General features: G+C 42.8%; 1 protein-coding gene across 1 annotated transcript in view; it reads right to left on the bottom strand.

Annotated features, from left to right (window-relative positions):
- Window positions 1–15850, bottom strand: part of Mdn1 (midasin AAA ATPase 1) — a 124396-nt gene that overhangs the window by 7183 nt on the left and 101363 nt on the right. Inside the window, exons 84-97 of the mRNA XM_013351852.2 lie at window positions 15165–15302; window positions 12952–13090; window positions 11155–11324; window positions 10578–10721; window positions 9799–9946; window positions 7746–8071; window positions 7386–7550; window positions 6327–6428; window positions 5245–5452; window positions 3698–3865; window positions 2770–2927; window positions 1688–1777; window positions 810–925; window positions 55–229 (exon numbers count right to left, since the gene is read on the bottom strand). Coding sequence (XP_013207306.1) covers window positions 55–229; window positions 810–925; window positions 1688–1777; window positions 2770–2927; window positions 3698–3865; window positions 5245–5452; window positions 6327–6428; window positions 7386–7550; window positions 7746–8071; window positions 9799–9946; window positions 10578–10721; window positions 11155–11324; window positions 12952–13090; window positions 15165–15302 — 2247 coding nt within the window. The remainder of the gene's footprint in view (window positions 1–54; window positions 230–809; window positions 926–1687; window positions 1778–2769; window positions 2928–3697; window positions 3866–5244; window positions 5453–6326; window positions 6429–7385; window positions 7551–7745; window positions 8072–9798; window positions 9947–10577; window positions 10722–11154; window positions 11325–12951; window positions 13091–15164; window positions 15303–15850) is intronic.

The following is a 15850-nucleotide window of genomic DNA, read 5'->3' as shown; positions in this document are numbered from 1 at the left end:
TGTCCGGATACACTGACAGCCTGGACAGCATGGCGTGGATTTCACTCTCCTCACCTGCTTGGTGTGGTTGTCTACCATGCTGGAAGAATCATCAATAGCCAAACAAATCTGATACTGCCGTTTGCTGGGCTTGGTCCTCCGAAGCCAGATCCTGTCTTTCCGAAACTGACTGGCAATGTACGGAATGATCTTCCGCATGTTCAGCCGCTTGCCTGTGCGATAGTCCCCCCTGTTACAGGAAAGATGAACACAGTCCCATGCCTCAGATTTAAGACAAAAATCATGTTAGTAATAACTTAAAACTAGAGTGTCAAGTAACTAGTCCTCAGGCAAAAGTGCTACCATTCACTGAAGACTGCAGGCTAGTCTTCCGACCGCCAGCTAGAGCCCTGGTCCAAGATCTGACTGCAGTAACCAAATTTTTCCAGAAAAGCTAAGACACATTTTATAAAATTAGAAAATATAATTTTCTGTATTTAAAAACAAAGTCCTATATGCTTCTCTTTCCAGTTCTAGACCATGACTTTGACCACATCTTTGCGGCCCTAGTCCTGGCTGAGTCACACCACACCAGCACAGGGAACACAGGGAACAGCACCGCATCTAAGGCTGTTCCCACACAGCAGTAATGTAACTGCCTTCATGCATATACTTCTTCCCCACAGAAGAGCACACACACACGGTTACTACGTGCAGCTAACAGGGGACAGTAGCAGTATCGAACACCACACTGGTGCCCAGACAGCAGAAGTGGCAGTGTTATAAATGGTTGACACTGACCTCTAAGGGCCTCAAGAGGAAAGACTGACCTCAGCTTGGCTGCCTGTGTGGGCTCTAACAGCAGACGAAGCTGCTCGCAGAGCTGTTGTGAAAGAGATGCAGTTAAGACTAGGTAACTCTGCCACATCTCAGCTGCAGCCTTCTCCTAGGACAGCAAAACAGAATTTTATTAGACTGTTGAAGCAGAAAAGAACTTGCATGAACTTTTTTGGCAAAAGCACTTTAAAGCCTTTCTCAGCAAGAAGCAATTCAACTAAATCAATAAAAAATGTTCCCTTGCCCCCAAACTGATAACCTACAGTTCCAAGAAAAAGGGTGCAATAGGCCAGTTAATGGGAACTCACAAACAAATCAACACTTTCCTCCTGTCACCTAAAGAACAGGACCTGCATGCCCTGCACAGCGGCATGTGTGAATGAGGACCTCTGGGTGAGGCTGATGTAGCCACTCTGAGCTCTCACCAGTTTACAGAGGGAAAGCGACAACAAATAGCAATCCCCCCAGCAGCACCGATCCACGGACACACCGGCAGAACACATGATATACACGGGTAGGACGAAAGATGATACACACAGAAAAGAGATTTGCACACGCACCTCTGTATTTAGAGGTTAAACCATTAAATAAAAGACCCCACAGCAGCAAAGATCTAGAAGACTTTTCCCTAGCTTCCTTTACAAAGCCAGGAACGCAAACTAAAGGAACCAAATACATATGTCTGCTTTAATGAGACTATAGCTCTAGTGGCAAAGCAGGTACAAATAGTGGATGCCCAGGCTTAAATTAGATTCTGACTATACTTTCTACTGGTCTCTCCCTTTTACAATGTAACTGGAGCCAAGAACCTACTGAGTTGTATCTTAAAAACTCAGGCAAATGATTTTGTGGAAAGAAAGCTCTGACTTACCTCTTCTGCATTCCCATAGTCATGAGCCTGCCAGGTCTCCAGCTGTCGCTCCATCTCCTGTCTCAGCTCACTGACATCTTTTAAAAGGGGCTAAGAAGGAAAAGCTACTGGTAAGTGGTGGCCCAGGCTGTAATCAACATCTTATCATTGGCTGTCTTTCTACAGTGTGACCTTGTTGCAGGTATGTCTGAACTCACAACTTAGACAAATTTAAGGGGGCAATCAAATGATTCTACTTCCTGTTTGCAAGACCACATGGATAAGTGAAACTTTCATCATTTAAAATACAGCCTAGTCAAACAAAATAAACCGAGACTTCTTTTCTTATGTGTACACAGACGCACATGTACATGTGGAGACCAGATGACATCAGGGGTTTTTCTTCCAGAGTCACCTACTTTCTGATAACCTCTATCTCCATGAAGTCAAATTACTACGGGGAAGGATCAGCTACAAGGCTCCTCATGTGGATGGAGAGATGGCTAAGTTAGTTAAACACATGTCTTGCAGGCATGACCTGGATTCTAGCCTCAGAACCCATGCAAAAAGAAGCCAGGCATGCTGATACACAATATCAACAGTAGGAGGTAGAGATAGATGGATCCCTGGAGTTGGCTGCTTAGCTTCCTTAGCCTATTTGAAAAATTCCAGGCCAGTCAGAGACACCAATTTTAAAAAGGAAAAAGTGAACAGCAATGAAGGATACCCGAGGTTGTCCTCTGGCTTCCACCTGTACTCAAATACAGAGAGACCCCACTGACCACCTCTGCACCTTCCCCAAATGTTTCTTCCTATACAGAAAGTAAAGTTACTGTTACATAATGTCATGGGTTGTTAGCTGTCCTCATTGCTCCTAACACTGTCACCCTAATAGCCAATGCTAAAAACCAGCGCCACACACTGGATGAGTCTGGAATGACTTCATAGTTTAACAAAGGATGTATGTATTTACTAAAAGATTGCTGTCATACCAAAAGTCCTCTTAACAATTTTGATAAGAATTGATATTCCAAACAAAGGGCTATTCCATAGAAGTTCTAAGTAACTTAAACTAAAAATTAACAGAGTTGTGAGTTCAGTACTTGGAAAACTGGATCCACAAGGAACTGACGAAGTGTGTGAATGGTTGAGTCCCGGCTTCTTTCTGGTTTCTCTGTCTCCTGGTGAGAGGTGCTTGTTCTTGGGTCTTGGTCTTCTTTTGTTTTAACTGTCTGAGTGTCCATATCCATCTCATGAGAGCCTGTATTCATAGAAAGATATAGTTTCACTCATCACGTTATTTAGGTAAGACTGCCTGCCCTCATTCAACAATTTCCACCTGTCTCTGCTCCATGTTGGTTCCTTACGTCCTGTAGTCTCCGTTGTCACTGCCAACAGGAATGAGGCAGAAGAAAAACCCTTAAATCTGCTACAACCTTTAGGATTTTTATTTATTATACTGGTGGAAGCTATTTATTTTTAAAGAGTGTGCACATCCAGCACATGACCTGTGTATGTGGTGGTGCAGGCCTGTACTGTCAGCGCTGGAATACCCAGGAAGACTGTGCGTGCTAGGCCAGCCTGGCTATATCATGGAATCCCATTTCAAAGACCAAAATAGCAAACTGCCTTGTAACAGAATTTGGTTAGCCATGAAATCTTTTCATATACATTTCCTCATTTTATTTCTTTAATATTTTTCCTTCCTCTATGCTTGTACCTTAATGTAATTAAAAAACAATCTCTATAATTAATGATCAAGAACATTTTATGCAACTACAGTAGACAGACTTCTTCTGTTTTTCCATATATGTTTAAAAAATAAACACATGAATTTCTCAGAAATTCTGTTTTACCTGATGATGGATATTCTGCAAGACCTTCTTTTGTATCTCAAATAGATTATGATAGGCGAATTATTTTCGCCAAAATCAGAGATTAGAATAGGAAAGGACAAAGAACAGATTTCACTACAGTGCAAGAACTAGACAGCCTTGGGGCTTTCCAGTCTCCTCCCTCCTCAGGGCTCACCAGAGGCTGCAGCAGGGTCTGATTTCACTGCCTCTGGCTTCAGCTGCTCTGTGTCCTCTGCTCTGAGCAGCTCCTCTTCTGTATCCATGAGGATATCTTCTGCTTCCGCATCCTCCTGATCCTGTCTAGCGTCCTTTGTCGTCTGCTGCTGTTCAGTACTGGCCACATCTGCCAACAATGCACGGAGGGAGAAAACTTACTTTATTCGCAGAGTAAAACGATGCTGAATGGATTACAGTCTGTCACTTCTGGCTTTCAAGTTCTACTAACACTGGTTCTGCCACTGACCAACCATGGGACTTAGACACTTTTTTGGGCCTGAACAGCTCCCACTGTCCTACTGATGTAACTGCCCATTGTCTACCTCCTAGAGAAGATACAGAGATAGTATGCATACATACACATAACAAGAGAAACAGGCATTTATCTGGGTTTTTACTGATGTAATCAGAAAACGGTGTGGAGTGTGGGCATGTGACTTTGGAGCAGCTACTGGAACCATAGTTGGAGAAACTTGTAAGTAGACAAACTAATATAAAACAGGGCACAGGAAGAGTCTCAGCATTTTAATCTTGGACAAGTTCAATTTGAAGACCTCATAGCTCCCAGAGATTTGAGAAACTATATAACCAAGAATTCCAAAGACTCTGACATAGAGCAAAAGCTGAGTATATTCTTCCCATGGCTATGATAAGACTAGGCTTGATTCAGTCTCTGTCTTTCTCTCCCATAACAAAGGATTCACATAGCGCAGGCTGGCCACAAGTCTGCTCTGTAGCCAAGGATGTCCTTGAACTTGTAATGCTTTGGAGTGATGGGGAAGTAGTCAGCCCACTTAGCTTTATGTAGTGCTGGGAATCAAATCCAGGGTTTTGGGCACACTAGGGAAGCACTCTTACCAACCGAGTTAACAACCAGAACTCAGGTTCCATTCACTACTCACTGCCCATCTCTTCAAGTCATCCGGTGTTTATACACTGGATCCCCACTGGATCTATGTAGAGCCCCACAGTGGAGTCTTGCCTTATGAGAGGCTATGAGACACTGCCTACGGTAAGGAAGAAACAAGCCCAGGCTCCAGCCTGCGGAAGGATCTGGACCAACCATATATACAGTGATCAACTTTCTCTTTTGTTATTCCAAATACAGTAAGAGACAAGAAGCATTATAATCATTTCTGTTCACTTCACAAGAGAGGACTGAAAGACAGGAACTGGGGTGACTGGCCACTGACTTTCTCCTTCCAGTTTCTATTATAGCTGGTCACCGTTCAAGGACATTCAAGAATGTTCAATGCAAAGAAATGAAAGTCAGCACCAGGATTATAGCATGTGGCTAGCTGTGAGGACAGAGGGTTACCCCAGGATACGGTTATTTTAGTACCAGAAACAAGTTGTATTTCTGCCTTACACAAATATTGTATGTACTGAGAGAAAACAGTTTAAAAAGCCTTTTCCCCTTTTCTACTTTGTCTGGCATGTACAGTCATACTGTGTAATGTCAGAGATCGCTTTGTGAGTAAAAGCAGAGTATTCCCACCACCATACCGTAAGTCTGTGCGTCGTATGCATCGCTGCCTTGCTTAATATGTTCAAACGTGTCTGAGTCTTCCACCCGAGCCTGGGGCTGGGGTTGGTCCAGGCCCTGCTCAGGGTTCCTGTCTGTATCCACAGTCCTCAGCCTCTTATGCACATGCTCATTGTGGTCACCCATGGAGCGTTCATTGTCAGCCTGCCCAGGTTTCCTCTTAAAACTCTGCAGGATTAATGAGATCATCAGAACCTTGTCTGCAATGACAAAACCTCAAAACAACAAAAACTCATCCCCAGGGAGGAGGTTAATCAGGGATAGCCACACAACAGTGGAATTCGATACACCTCACTAAAGTTTTGTGTTTTGGTTCCCCTCCACCCACTCTGAAGCTCAGACTGGCCTTGGATTTGCTATGCAGCTAAGATAACCTTTAAACTCCTGATTCCCTTGCTTCTGCCTTCCAAATGCTGGATATAAGGTACCTACCAACATGACTGGATCTATGATATAACAAAGTTAAGAAAGCAAAGAAACATCCATATGTATCATGTGTATACGTGAAACTGGTAGCACTGACTCTCTATGTGAAAGGTCCCCTTGGTGGTTTAGGGACAGAATAGGCTTTTAGGAGACTGTTGGTTTGCTTTTTGAGTATAGTCATCTCATGGGCATGAATATATTTTAAAAAACTGTTAAGTCTGAAAAACCATGGGCAATGTCAAGAGTAAGCCTGGTTTGTTGGTGCTGCACACAGCTCTTGAGCTCTAGAGCAGGAGCAGCAGCCACTGGGAAAACCTGGTCGGGGTCTTCTAAGGCTAATTATGAGGTCTGGAAAATGAGCCAAGGCTAGAAATGTGGTCGTTTGCTGTTGGTTTTTCAACAGTCAGTATGTGTGTTCATGTGTATGCAGAGCTCATGGAGGTCAAAACTGGAGTTACAGACAGCTGTCAACTGCCATGTTCCATAGGTGCTGGGACAGAACCTGGGTCCTCTAGTAAGTGCTCAATTGCTAAGATATTTCTCTAGCCCCATCATTTAAACCTCTTCACTTTTCCTACCTGCCTTCATCTAAATTTAACCAAAGAACGATAGAAACCTGTGTATTTTTGCTGGTCTGTCGCTGGGAGGCCAAACGTGCAATCAAGTTGGATTCATGTCCTTCTGCCTGGTTTGCATCTGCAGCTCCAGTCCCATGTTCCTAAGAAACCCAAATCAGAAAAGGAGGGGAGAAGCTATTAAAGCAATGGCTGCCGTGTTGCAATGGATTCAACTTTTCTCAGTGCCCACTAGTCTCAGGGGGTAACTCCCCTGTGTACCTTCCTGATGCAGAATTCCACCCCTAACAGAAGCCCTGCTTGTGGACAGCAACACAAAACTGAAATAAATCCAGGGCCCTGGCTTTGCTGATTGTTCCTTGTCTATGGGAGCATAAGGTCTTATTCTGAAGGCCAGACAGACCAGGCTCAATCATCAACCAGTTACATACCCAGGGGCCGTCACTGAATTTTACCAAGGCTTATTTTCCTCAAATATAAGATGGAGAAAACAGAACAATAGCATCTATTTCTTTGAGCTCTGACTAATGAACATGTTCAGCACCTAATGAGTGCTCAATGAATAGTGGTGGGATGATGAATACCGCTGCTGCTGGGGAGGGCTGGGCCTGGAGCAGCAGCAGCAAAAAAGCAATTCAGTGATATTCCTTCTTCCCACAGCACCAGCCATCTGAGGTGCTACCCTTAGAACAGATTACCACTAGGCCAAGACGGAATAGTTTCCTTATAAAACCAGAACATTTAGAAGCCTACTGAACAACAGGGGAAACTCAAAATACCATTAGATGCACAGGTTTCTGCGTGAGGTCCAAATTTGACCTTTTTCTTCTTGGGGAGTTTTTGGAAAAGTAACACAAAACTAAAGCATCCACAGAATTGTAAGTCTAGTGACTATTTTAAAGTAAGCACATCACTCAAACAGTCTGCAGCACACATTCTTGTTGTGTGTCCTGAGAAGAATATACAAAAAGGCCAGAATGGGAGACAATTCTTTAGACATCAACAATAACAAAAGACAACAGAAACTATATACACCAACCTGCCAAAGAGAACATGGTTTCAGACAGACAGACAGACAGACACTGGGGACGGGGTCTCACCTCTTTGCCCTGCTCCTTCTCTAGTGCAGCCCCCGCTAGCTCCACAGCCTCTACACTCTGCACACTGTCCACACTAGTCTGTCCGCAAGAGGCGTGCTCCTTTCTCTCTGTGGCCTCTAGGACTTCCTCTTCACCACCAGACTTTTCCCCTTCCTCTTCCTCCTTCTGCAGAGGAAAAACACATAAGCTCTGGGGATGGCCTACCAGGAAGCAGATGCCCTACTCCTTGCTAAAAAGCAGGGGAGATGCTGTATGGAGCAGACTCTGTAGTAATGAAGAAATAGCTTACAAGATTCTGCTGGAAATGACATGTCTCTTCTACTACTTTTAATACAAGAAAGGTTCCATATCCCACAGTACCTGGGGCTGGAGACCTTGGTCAGCAGGGTTGGCACTGCTTTCTTCACCTCCATCAGTGGCAGCCCTGTCCTCCTCCTCCTCCTCCTCCGAGTGCTCTTCTGCACGGCTGGCTGCATCTCTGTCGTGCTCAGCAGCTCCTGTATCCATATTCTCCTCACCTTCCCCAGGGCCTCCCTCAGGTTCTTGTGGACTGTCACCTTCATTCCCATCAGCCTCAGGTTCTTGTGGACTGTCACCTTCATTCCCATCAGCCTCAGGCTCTTCAGTTTCGTGCTTTGTTTCTTCCATATCTTCTGCTTTTTCTTTGATCTCCAAAGGATTCTCTTCTGACAGAAACAGCAATTTTTAAAACTCATGATTTCTAAACGTGGGAGGTAGTTAGATAAGAGAGAACACTGCCCACATTTCTAGATGTGTTGGGTTCAGTTCCCAGCACCCACATGACTCACAACTGTCTATAACTGTAGCCTCATGGGATGCAATGCCATCTTCCAGTGTGCAGACACGCATGTAGACAAAAATACTAGTATACATAACATACACATATAAAAATGTTTTAGTCTTATTTTTTAAGCCAAGCATTGGCAAGCTATAGCCCACAGGCCAAATAGTTTCCTACATTTCTGTCTGTGACGTTTTCTGGGAACACAGCCAAATACATGCTATTTATGTGTTTGCTCTATTGTTCAAGGCCTAGGAATGTGTTTATCCCACTTAATTGTTCATTGCCTACAACAGCTGCTACTCTGTAACAACAGAGCTAAGTATCTGCAAGAGAGAACTATGGACAACAAAGCTTAAAGTATTATTTGAGGAGGGACTGGAGAAATGGCTCCCAGAGAACGGAGGTAAGTTTCCAGCATCTACAGGTAGTTCACCAACTTTTAACTGCAGTTCCAGATGCTCAATACCCTCTTCTGACACCAGGCACCCACGTGGTACAGGGATGTAAGCAGGCAAACACACATGGGTGCTGAGCTTAACTTAGCTTCTCATGCTAGCAGAGCAATCATTTTCCCGAGGTCCCAAATTTTACTTATAAGTGTTTCCCTATATTTTAGATACTTCAGAAAGCTATTAGCCAGTAACTGTCTAACATAACTGTCCTTTGGTTCATATACACAGGTCTAAAAAGATCCTAAATAAAATGGGTATTTTAAGAAGGATAACATACTATATCCTTAGTAGTTTTAATCGTAATTTTATGTGTGCTTGGTTGTTGGCACTTGGAATTAAAGCCTGATTCCAAGCTGGGTGGCGGCAGCGCATGCCTTTAATTCCAGCATTTAGGAGACAGAGGCAGGCAAACCTCAGTGAGTTTGAGACCAGCCTGGTGTACAACACAAGTTCCAGTACACCCAGGACTGTTACGGAGAAACCCTGTCCTGAAAAACCAAAATAAAGTCAAATTCCAAATTAAGATTTTTATATAAATGGTCTTTTAATCAGTCCTTGTAACATTTTTTGTCTCAACATATCTAAAAATTATACATAAACTTAGCTTTCCTAGGTACGTAACTCAGTTAAATCAGGGAAGCTACCTAGTGTCCTTCTGTGAGGCTGATCAGCACGAATGAGTTCCCACCTGTTACCCTTAGCGGGATCCCTACGCCTGAATTGGGTTAGCAGAGGCTCCAGGTTACTGCCACAGTATGTGAGACTTTCCTGGGCTTATTCTTATTCGCTCTCATTCTCCATTATCACAACTTCGTATTTTAAGATGGAGACATCGAAGCCAGTAGCTGAAACCCTCGTTCCTCTAGAAGAGCTGCACAAAAGCCCTGGTAGACTAAACCAGCACAGTGTGCTCACTGACCCACGAGATGGCACAGTGGTGGCTCCGAAGAAAGAGGAGTAGCGAAAAAACACCATCGGTCAATGCAATTCAAACAGTAAGGAGGAGAAGGGGCAACTGAAGAGAAAGAGGTGTGCTGGTCTATGCGTGACAGGTTTACTCAAATTGGAATGGAGCTAGCAAAACAGTATTTCTGACCCTGTCACGCCACTGCCCAGCGCCGCCGACTTCTAGCTATGGGCGTCCTGGAAGACGTACCTTCTGCTTCTTCACTGTCTGTGTCCTCCCCACCAGTTTTGTCCTCGCTGTCAAGTTTCAAGTCATCCGGAAGGTCTAGGGCCTCAGGTTCTGGCAACTTGTCCTGCTTGCCATGGTAGGGGTCCACCTCATTCTCATCGTATTCCCTCTTTGAGACAGCAGAAAGAGAAGAGGGAGAGCAAAAATTCTTTACAAAACCAAAGACCACGATTTCTTAATATTACTAGCACACTTTAGTCATTTAATAGTATTTTTCAGTCTTTCATGTTAGAACTTCAAATTTCATCTTCTATATAGACTCTGTTATGTTAAAACCCAAAACTTACAATAGCAAAAACCAATAGTTAAGATACATTCAAAAGGCCGGGTGGTGCTGGTATACACCTTTAACCCCAGGACTTGGGAGGCAGAGGCAGGTGGATTTCTGTGAGTTCGAGGCCAGCCTAGTCTGCAGAGCAAGTTCTAAGACACCCAAGGCTACACTGAGACACCCTGTCTTGAAAAAAACGAACAAAGAAACAAGATACATTTACAAAATGCTGCAACCTTCCTTCCCAACTATGCAGCCCAAGATGGATGGGAGCTCACAGTCCTCCTGCCTGAGCCTCATGAATGCTAAGATGACAAGAGTGCATGCTACCATGCTTCGCTCTGATGCATACTCTTCCATGAAGCATGCAAAAGGAAGCAGTAAATAGGAAGGAAAAAAAATGTTGTAAGACATGTAAGGAACTGCAGTCTTGAGTCAGGAGACTGAAACACTTCTAAATGTTCACTACCTCATCAATCTGCTCATTAATTTTCTCTTGGCCTTCTTCAATGTCTTCAGGTTCTGATTCTTCTTTCTCATTTTGATGTTTTTTATGTTTGTTCAAATTCCCAGCATCCAAGTTGTCATCTTTAGCAACAAGCTCAGAATCTTCCTAAATGAAGAAAGAAAACTGTCATACATCCAAGAAACTGCTTCTAGATGGACTGGCCCTAAGATACAGATGACTTCTGCTGTTAGGCCCAACCCAGAGATGACTGGGCACTATTCACGATGGGCAGACAGCCCTCACAGCAGCAAGAATAGGGTGGAGTGGGTCTGATTGACACACCATACTCTTATCCACCCACCCTGCCATTCTCAGCTAGGAGCTGGGGTGCAGCTGCACTGGGAGAGCTGGCTTCCTTCCTCCACAAGAACACATGGGAGGACTATGACAGGCTGCTATTAGCTCTCAGTGTGAACAAGAGAAGGAAAGAGATGGAAGAAAGAGAAGACAAACAAAAGGAAAAGCAGTAGACAGCAGGGTATGGAAGGACCAGCTCCTCGGTTGCAGCCTGAACTCTGGGAGGGGGACTCTTGATTACCTCATCCATTCCTGGTCCTGTTTCTTCAGCTTTACTGTCATCATCTTCATCTTCGTCCTCATCATCTCCCCAAAGTCTCTCATCTAGTTTGTCAGCTTCCTCTCCATTGAGATTGCCCATCTGCTTATCCAGGTCTCCATCCTCACTATCAGATTTCTCATCATCCTCTTCTGAAAGGGAACATGCTAAGCTTAGTTAGGCAGGTCCCTCAACCAATCCAGGTCTGTGTGTAAAAGGCAAAGATACTTCCTGGCCAAAGTGTCATTAGGATTTACTGTCTGTTTCTATAGAACACTATGGGAAGACACCAAGTATTTCTAACAAGTTTTGTAAATTATTTGGAAAAGGAATTTCCTTCTTTTTTTTTTTTTTTGGTTTTTCGAGACAGGGTTTCTCTGTGGCTTTGGAGCCTGTCCTGGAACTAGCTCTTGTAGACCAGGCTGGTCTCGAACTCACAGAGATCCACCTGCCTCTGCCTCCCGAGTGCTGGGATTAAAGGCGTGCGCCACCATTGCCCGGCGGAAAAGGACTTTCATGTGTGAATAAAGAGTAGGAGAAGCTGCTGGGATGCCTGGTTTTGATGCTGGGGAGGACACTTTATAGGACCTAGAAGCCACACTTAGGTTTAGCTACAATTTGTATTTATGAATAGACATTGCATTCCCTCATCTTTTCTTTGAATACTTTACTATGTTTGTTCAAATATTTAACTATGCATCAGATGACAAATTCCTTGCCCTCATCTTTATTCAGCTGGCTTCTTTTGCTGATAGGTATATTCTTATGCTTCAATAGCAATTATTTACACATTTCTTCTACTGTAAGTTCACATTCATTTCTGTAAAACCTTTGCTTAGAATAAGACACTGTATTTCAAGTTAGAAGTCTCTGCTTTTGACAATAATCAGATCTAAGTACTAGATTATGGCACAAGCATGGCAGATGATGGTATGCTATAAAAATTATATTGTCATGTTTATAATGCTATGAGGAATACTAATAAGATGTTTCAAACAAAAGCCAACTGCAGAACCGAGTATGGTCTATGTATGTGCCTATATGCCGCAAACAGGAAAAATACACTAGTATTAAGTGGCTCATGTGGTAGGCTTAACAGTGTTTATTTTGTTCTTACAGTTTAGTAACAAACATCTACTATACTTTGACTTTATTACTGTGTGTGTGTGAGCACTCATAAGCGTGAGTGTGTGGCGGTCAGGAAGACCACAGCCGTCAGCTTTTGTTTCCTACTTTCTGAGACAGGGTCTATTTTTCTGCTGAATAAGGTTAGTTTGCTACCAGCTTGTAGGGTTCTTTCCTTGTGAATGCTTCCCATCTGCCACTACGAGTGTTGGGATTACAGATATCCATGCTGGGTTCTGGGTCTGAACCCAGGGTCCTAGGGCTTCCAAGGCAAGTGCTTTTACTCCCTGAGCCACTTCCCTTAGCTCCCTAATATTTTTATGATACTTAAGGAAAAAGTCACTAAAAACTTATCCAACAACAACAAAAAAACTCCTTAAATAAATTCAGAGCCAAGCTGTTGCAGCTCATCTTGTTGTTTTTGGATTTCTCTGCAGACCACTGAGCCACTTCATCCAACAAAATCAAAGTCATGGCTCACTCAAAAGAGAACCTTCAAAGCTGTAAATCTCTGCCTTACAGGAGATGGTCACAGCAGGCACACACAGGTGCTCATGTGATCTGCAGTTACGTGAGCCTTCAGCTCATTGCAGAATACAGCAGCCTCCTTATTAAGATTCTACAAGAAGCAGAATGAAACGATGGATCTCAGACCTTCTTCAAGCTCGCCATCATGTGTCTTCCCATCAAAGTCTTCTGACATCTCGATGGCATTATCCTCGCCCTTAGTATCAGGCTTGGAGTTAGGGTCCTCCTTGTCCTTCTCTTGACCCTTTTGAAATGTATCTTCTACCTTCAGGAAAAAGCGTAAGAGCACTGGTCAATGCTGTGCTTCCTGTGTGCGTCAGTTCTAGACTACAAATGCCCAAGTGAAGAGTGTGAAACACTCTGCAGCAGGACAGAGAATACAGTACAGGGACTGGATGAAGAGAGCCACATGCAGTGACTTATGAAGGCTTGCTTTATATTTCTAGAGTAAAGCTTTATTTTATTGTTTTTCTGATCAGAGGATACAGAATTTATTTGGGCTTTTTTCGTGAGAATTATAAAAACACTATCACTACCACAAATAAACAAAGCAAAACAACAAACCAAATAAAACCTCAAAACCAGTATTCCAGAGACATTTTAAAGAGTATGAACTCTTCCAGGAGTGATGTCTTCACTCACAGCTCTCTCCAGGGCAGAGTTACGTACGGGTGGATCTCTACTGAGATTGAGGCTAGCCCAGTCTGTCTAGCAAGAGCTCCAGTTCAGTCAAGGCTACACAGAGAGACTTTGTCACAGAAAGAAAAGGGAAAAAACCAACCAAACAAACAAAAACAACAACAACAAAACAAAAAACAAAAACAATCCAGCTAGGTGTGGTAGCATGCTCAGAAACTGGGAGGATTAGCCTGGCCTAACATCCAGACTAAGCACCCCCCCACAACCAGTCTTATCATCCACATCCTTTTTCTTTGTTTCTGTCACTTTGATCTTTAAAATAACAGTGCACTTGGAGATAGATGGCTCAGCAGGTAAAGAGAACTGGATGCTTTTCCAGAGGACCTGGGTTTGATTCCTAGCTCCAATATGGCAGCTCACAACTGGCTGTAACTTGACCCAAGGGCATCTTTTGGCCCTGGGGGGCACATACATACACGAGGCAAAACCTCCAAATACACAAAGAAAAATATCTTAAAAAACATTTATGTTGAACTTAAAAAATATTAGGTTAAAACTTAATATTTGCAATGAATTGTACTTTTCTATTAGTTTCTCATCATTTAAATCTTAAATTATTTCCATTCAGAGAAGTGTTTGCCTTATGACTGTATTATATTAGAGAAATACAGAAAAACTGAAATAACAAGAAAAATAATTTGGACTGATTTAACAAAGAAAAAAAAAAGGTGCCAGGCAGTGATAGCATATGCCCTTAATCCCATCACCTGGGAGGCAGAGGTTGGTGATCTGAGTTCCAGGCCAGTCAAGGCTACAAAGCAAGACCCTGCCTCAAAATAGTTGTAATTTTATCTTTCATATAAATTTATGATTTGATTTAGATTAGAATAATGGCAAAGAGAAATAATGTCATATTCTTTTAGATTAAAGATGACTTGAAATGGCTAATCGTATGGTACACGTACATGAGACGGATATACTACAGTGCACAACAATGTCCACGCATAGTGACATTCAAAAGCATTCCTGATCCCAATTTAAAAACACAAAACCCCCACAAAGTTTCCTTGTCTTATGATTATTATTTTTAAGATAGGATCTCATAGTCCAGCTTGGCCTGAAACTTACTAAGAGGATGAACCTCTTAGCCCTCCTCACACATGCTAGGGTTAAGGGCATATATTGCCACACCTGGTTTTCAATGTAAAAGACAAAAATATATTATTGGCCAATACTGTTTGATTTAATAATCACTTGTAATAACCATATATTTTTAGTCTTAAAATTCCTACTACTAGGACTGGTGGGTTTGCTCTCTGGGATCTACATGGTAGAGATGAACTTCACAACTCATTCCCTGATCTTTTCACGTGTATGCCTTACCCCACCCCTCTACAAAATAAATAAAAAGTAATTTAAAAATTAAATAAAACCAATTGCCTTTAGCCCCCAAAATACTCTGTAGAAATCATCTGCAACTCCACATTTAAAAACAATTTTCAAGGTTGTTCCTTCCAAAAGTAATAATTTTAACCAGTGACTGAGCTGCCAAGGTTCTGTGACTTTCAGGTTTATATTTCAAGATCCACCCACGTTCCAGTATCAGTAGGACTACACACAGCAGTCTGGGGCTGTTGGCTTAGTAACGAGTTTACTAGACACTGTAGAGGAGTCATCTTAAGCAAGCAGTATGAACCTACCTGTTCCTCATTTTCTATCTTGTCACTCACATCCTTCATGCCCTCACCATCTCCGATCCCACCTCCCTCGTAGTCATGGAATTGCGTTGCTCCCTCTCCTGCTGAATCTTCCATCAATTCTTTGGGTAAGCAAAAGCCCTGAAGGGGAAAAGATTGAGCAAATGCTGTTACAATGCTGCTGGAAATGCAGGAGAGATCTTTAACCGTCTTTCCTTCTGCAGGGATCATGCCGCTTCACAGCTTGACATCGTTAAGATTTTAGCTTTGGAGAGGTCTCTAGCCCCCAGTAATGTGAAGTCGCCAAGACAAAAACATGAACAAAATATATCAGGATAGTTAGGGTGGTGACTTTGGAGCAAACCACTGACCCGGAGCAGATAGGAGAGGGCATAACACATCTACTGAGGAGAAGAGACAGGCTCAGTTATGAGTAAGCAACAAAAACTGATTCATGTGCAAAGAAGCTTGTCAAGTAAGTACTAAAACTAATGGCTGTCGATCAGAAGCTGTACGTAACAAAACATGCTATTAGTCACCCCAAAGATAAAAATGCACTTAAAAAAAAAAAAAACAAAAAAAAAAAACAAAGCTGCCAATGATCAGAGATCCAAAATGAACAATACCGAGTTTGCTACAATGAAGCAGTTTTCTGTGGTTTCAAATGTTTTAATTGATTTAATTTCACC

This window comes from Microtus ochrogaster, linkage group LG5 (assembly GCF_000317375.1).
Source record: "Microtus ochrogaster isolate Prairie Vole_2 linkage group LG5, MicOch1.0, whole genome shotgun sequence".
Taxonomy (NCBI): domain Eukaryota; kingdom Metazoa; phylum Chordata; class Mammalia; order Rodentia; family Cricetidae; genus Microtus; species Microtus ochrogaster.
Note: the sequence above shows the minus strand (reverse complement) of the source record. Positions and strands in the feature narration are given on the sequence as shown.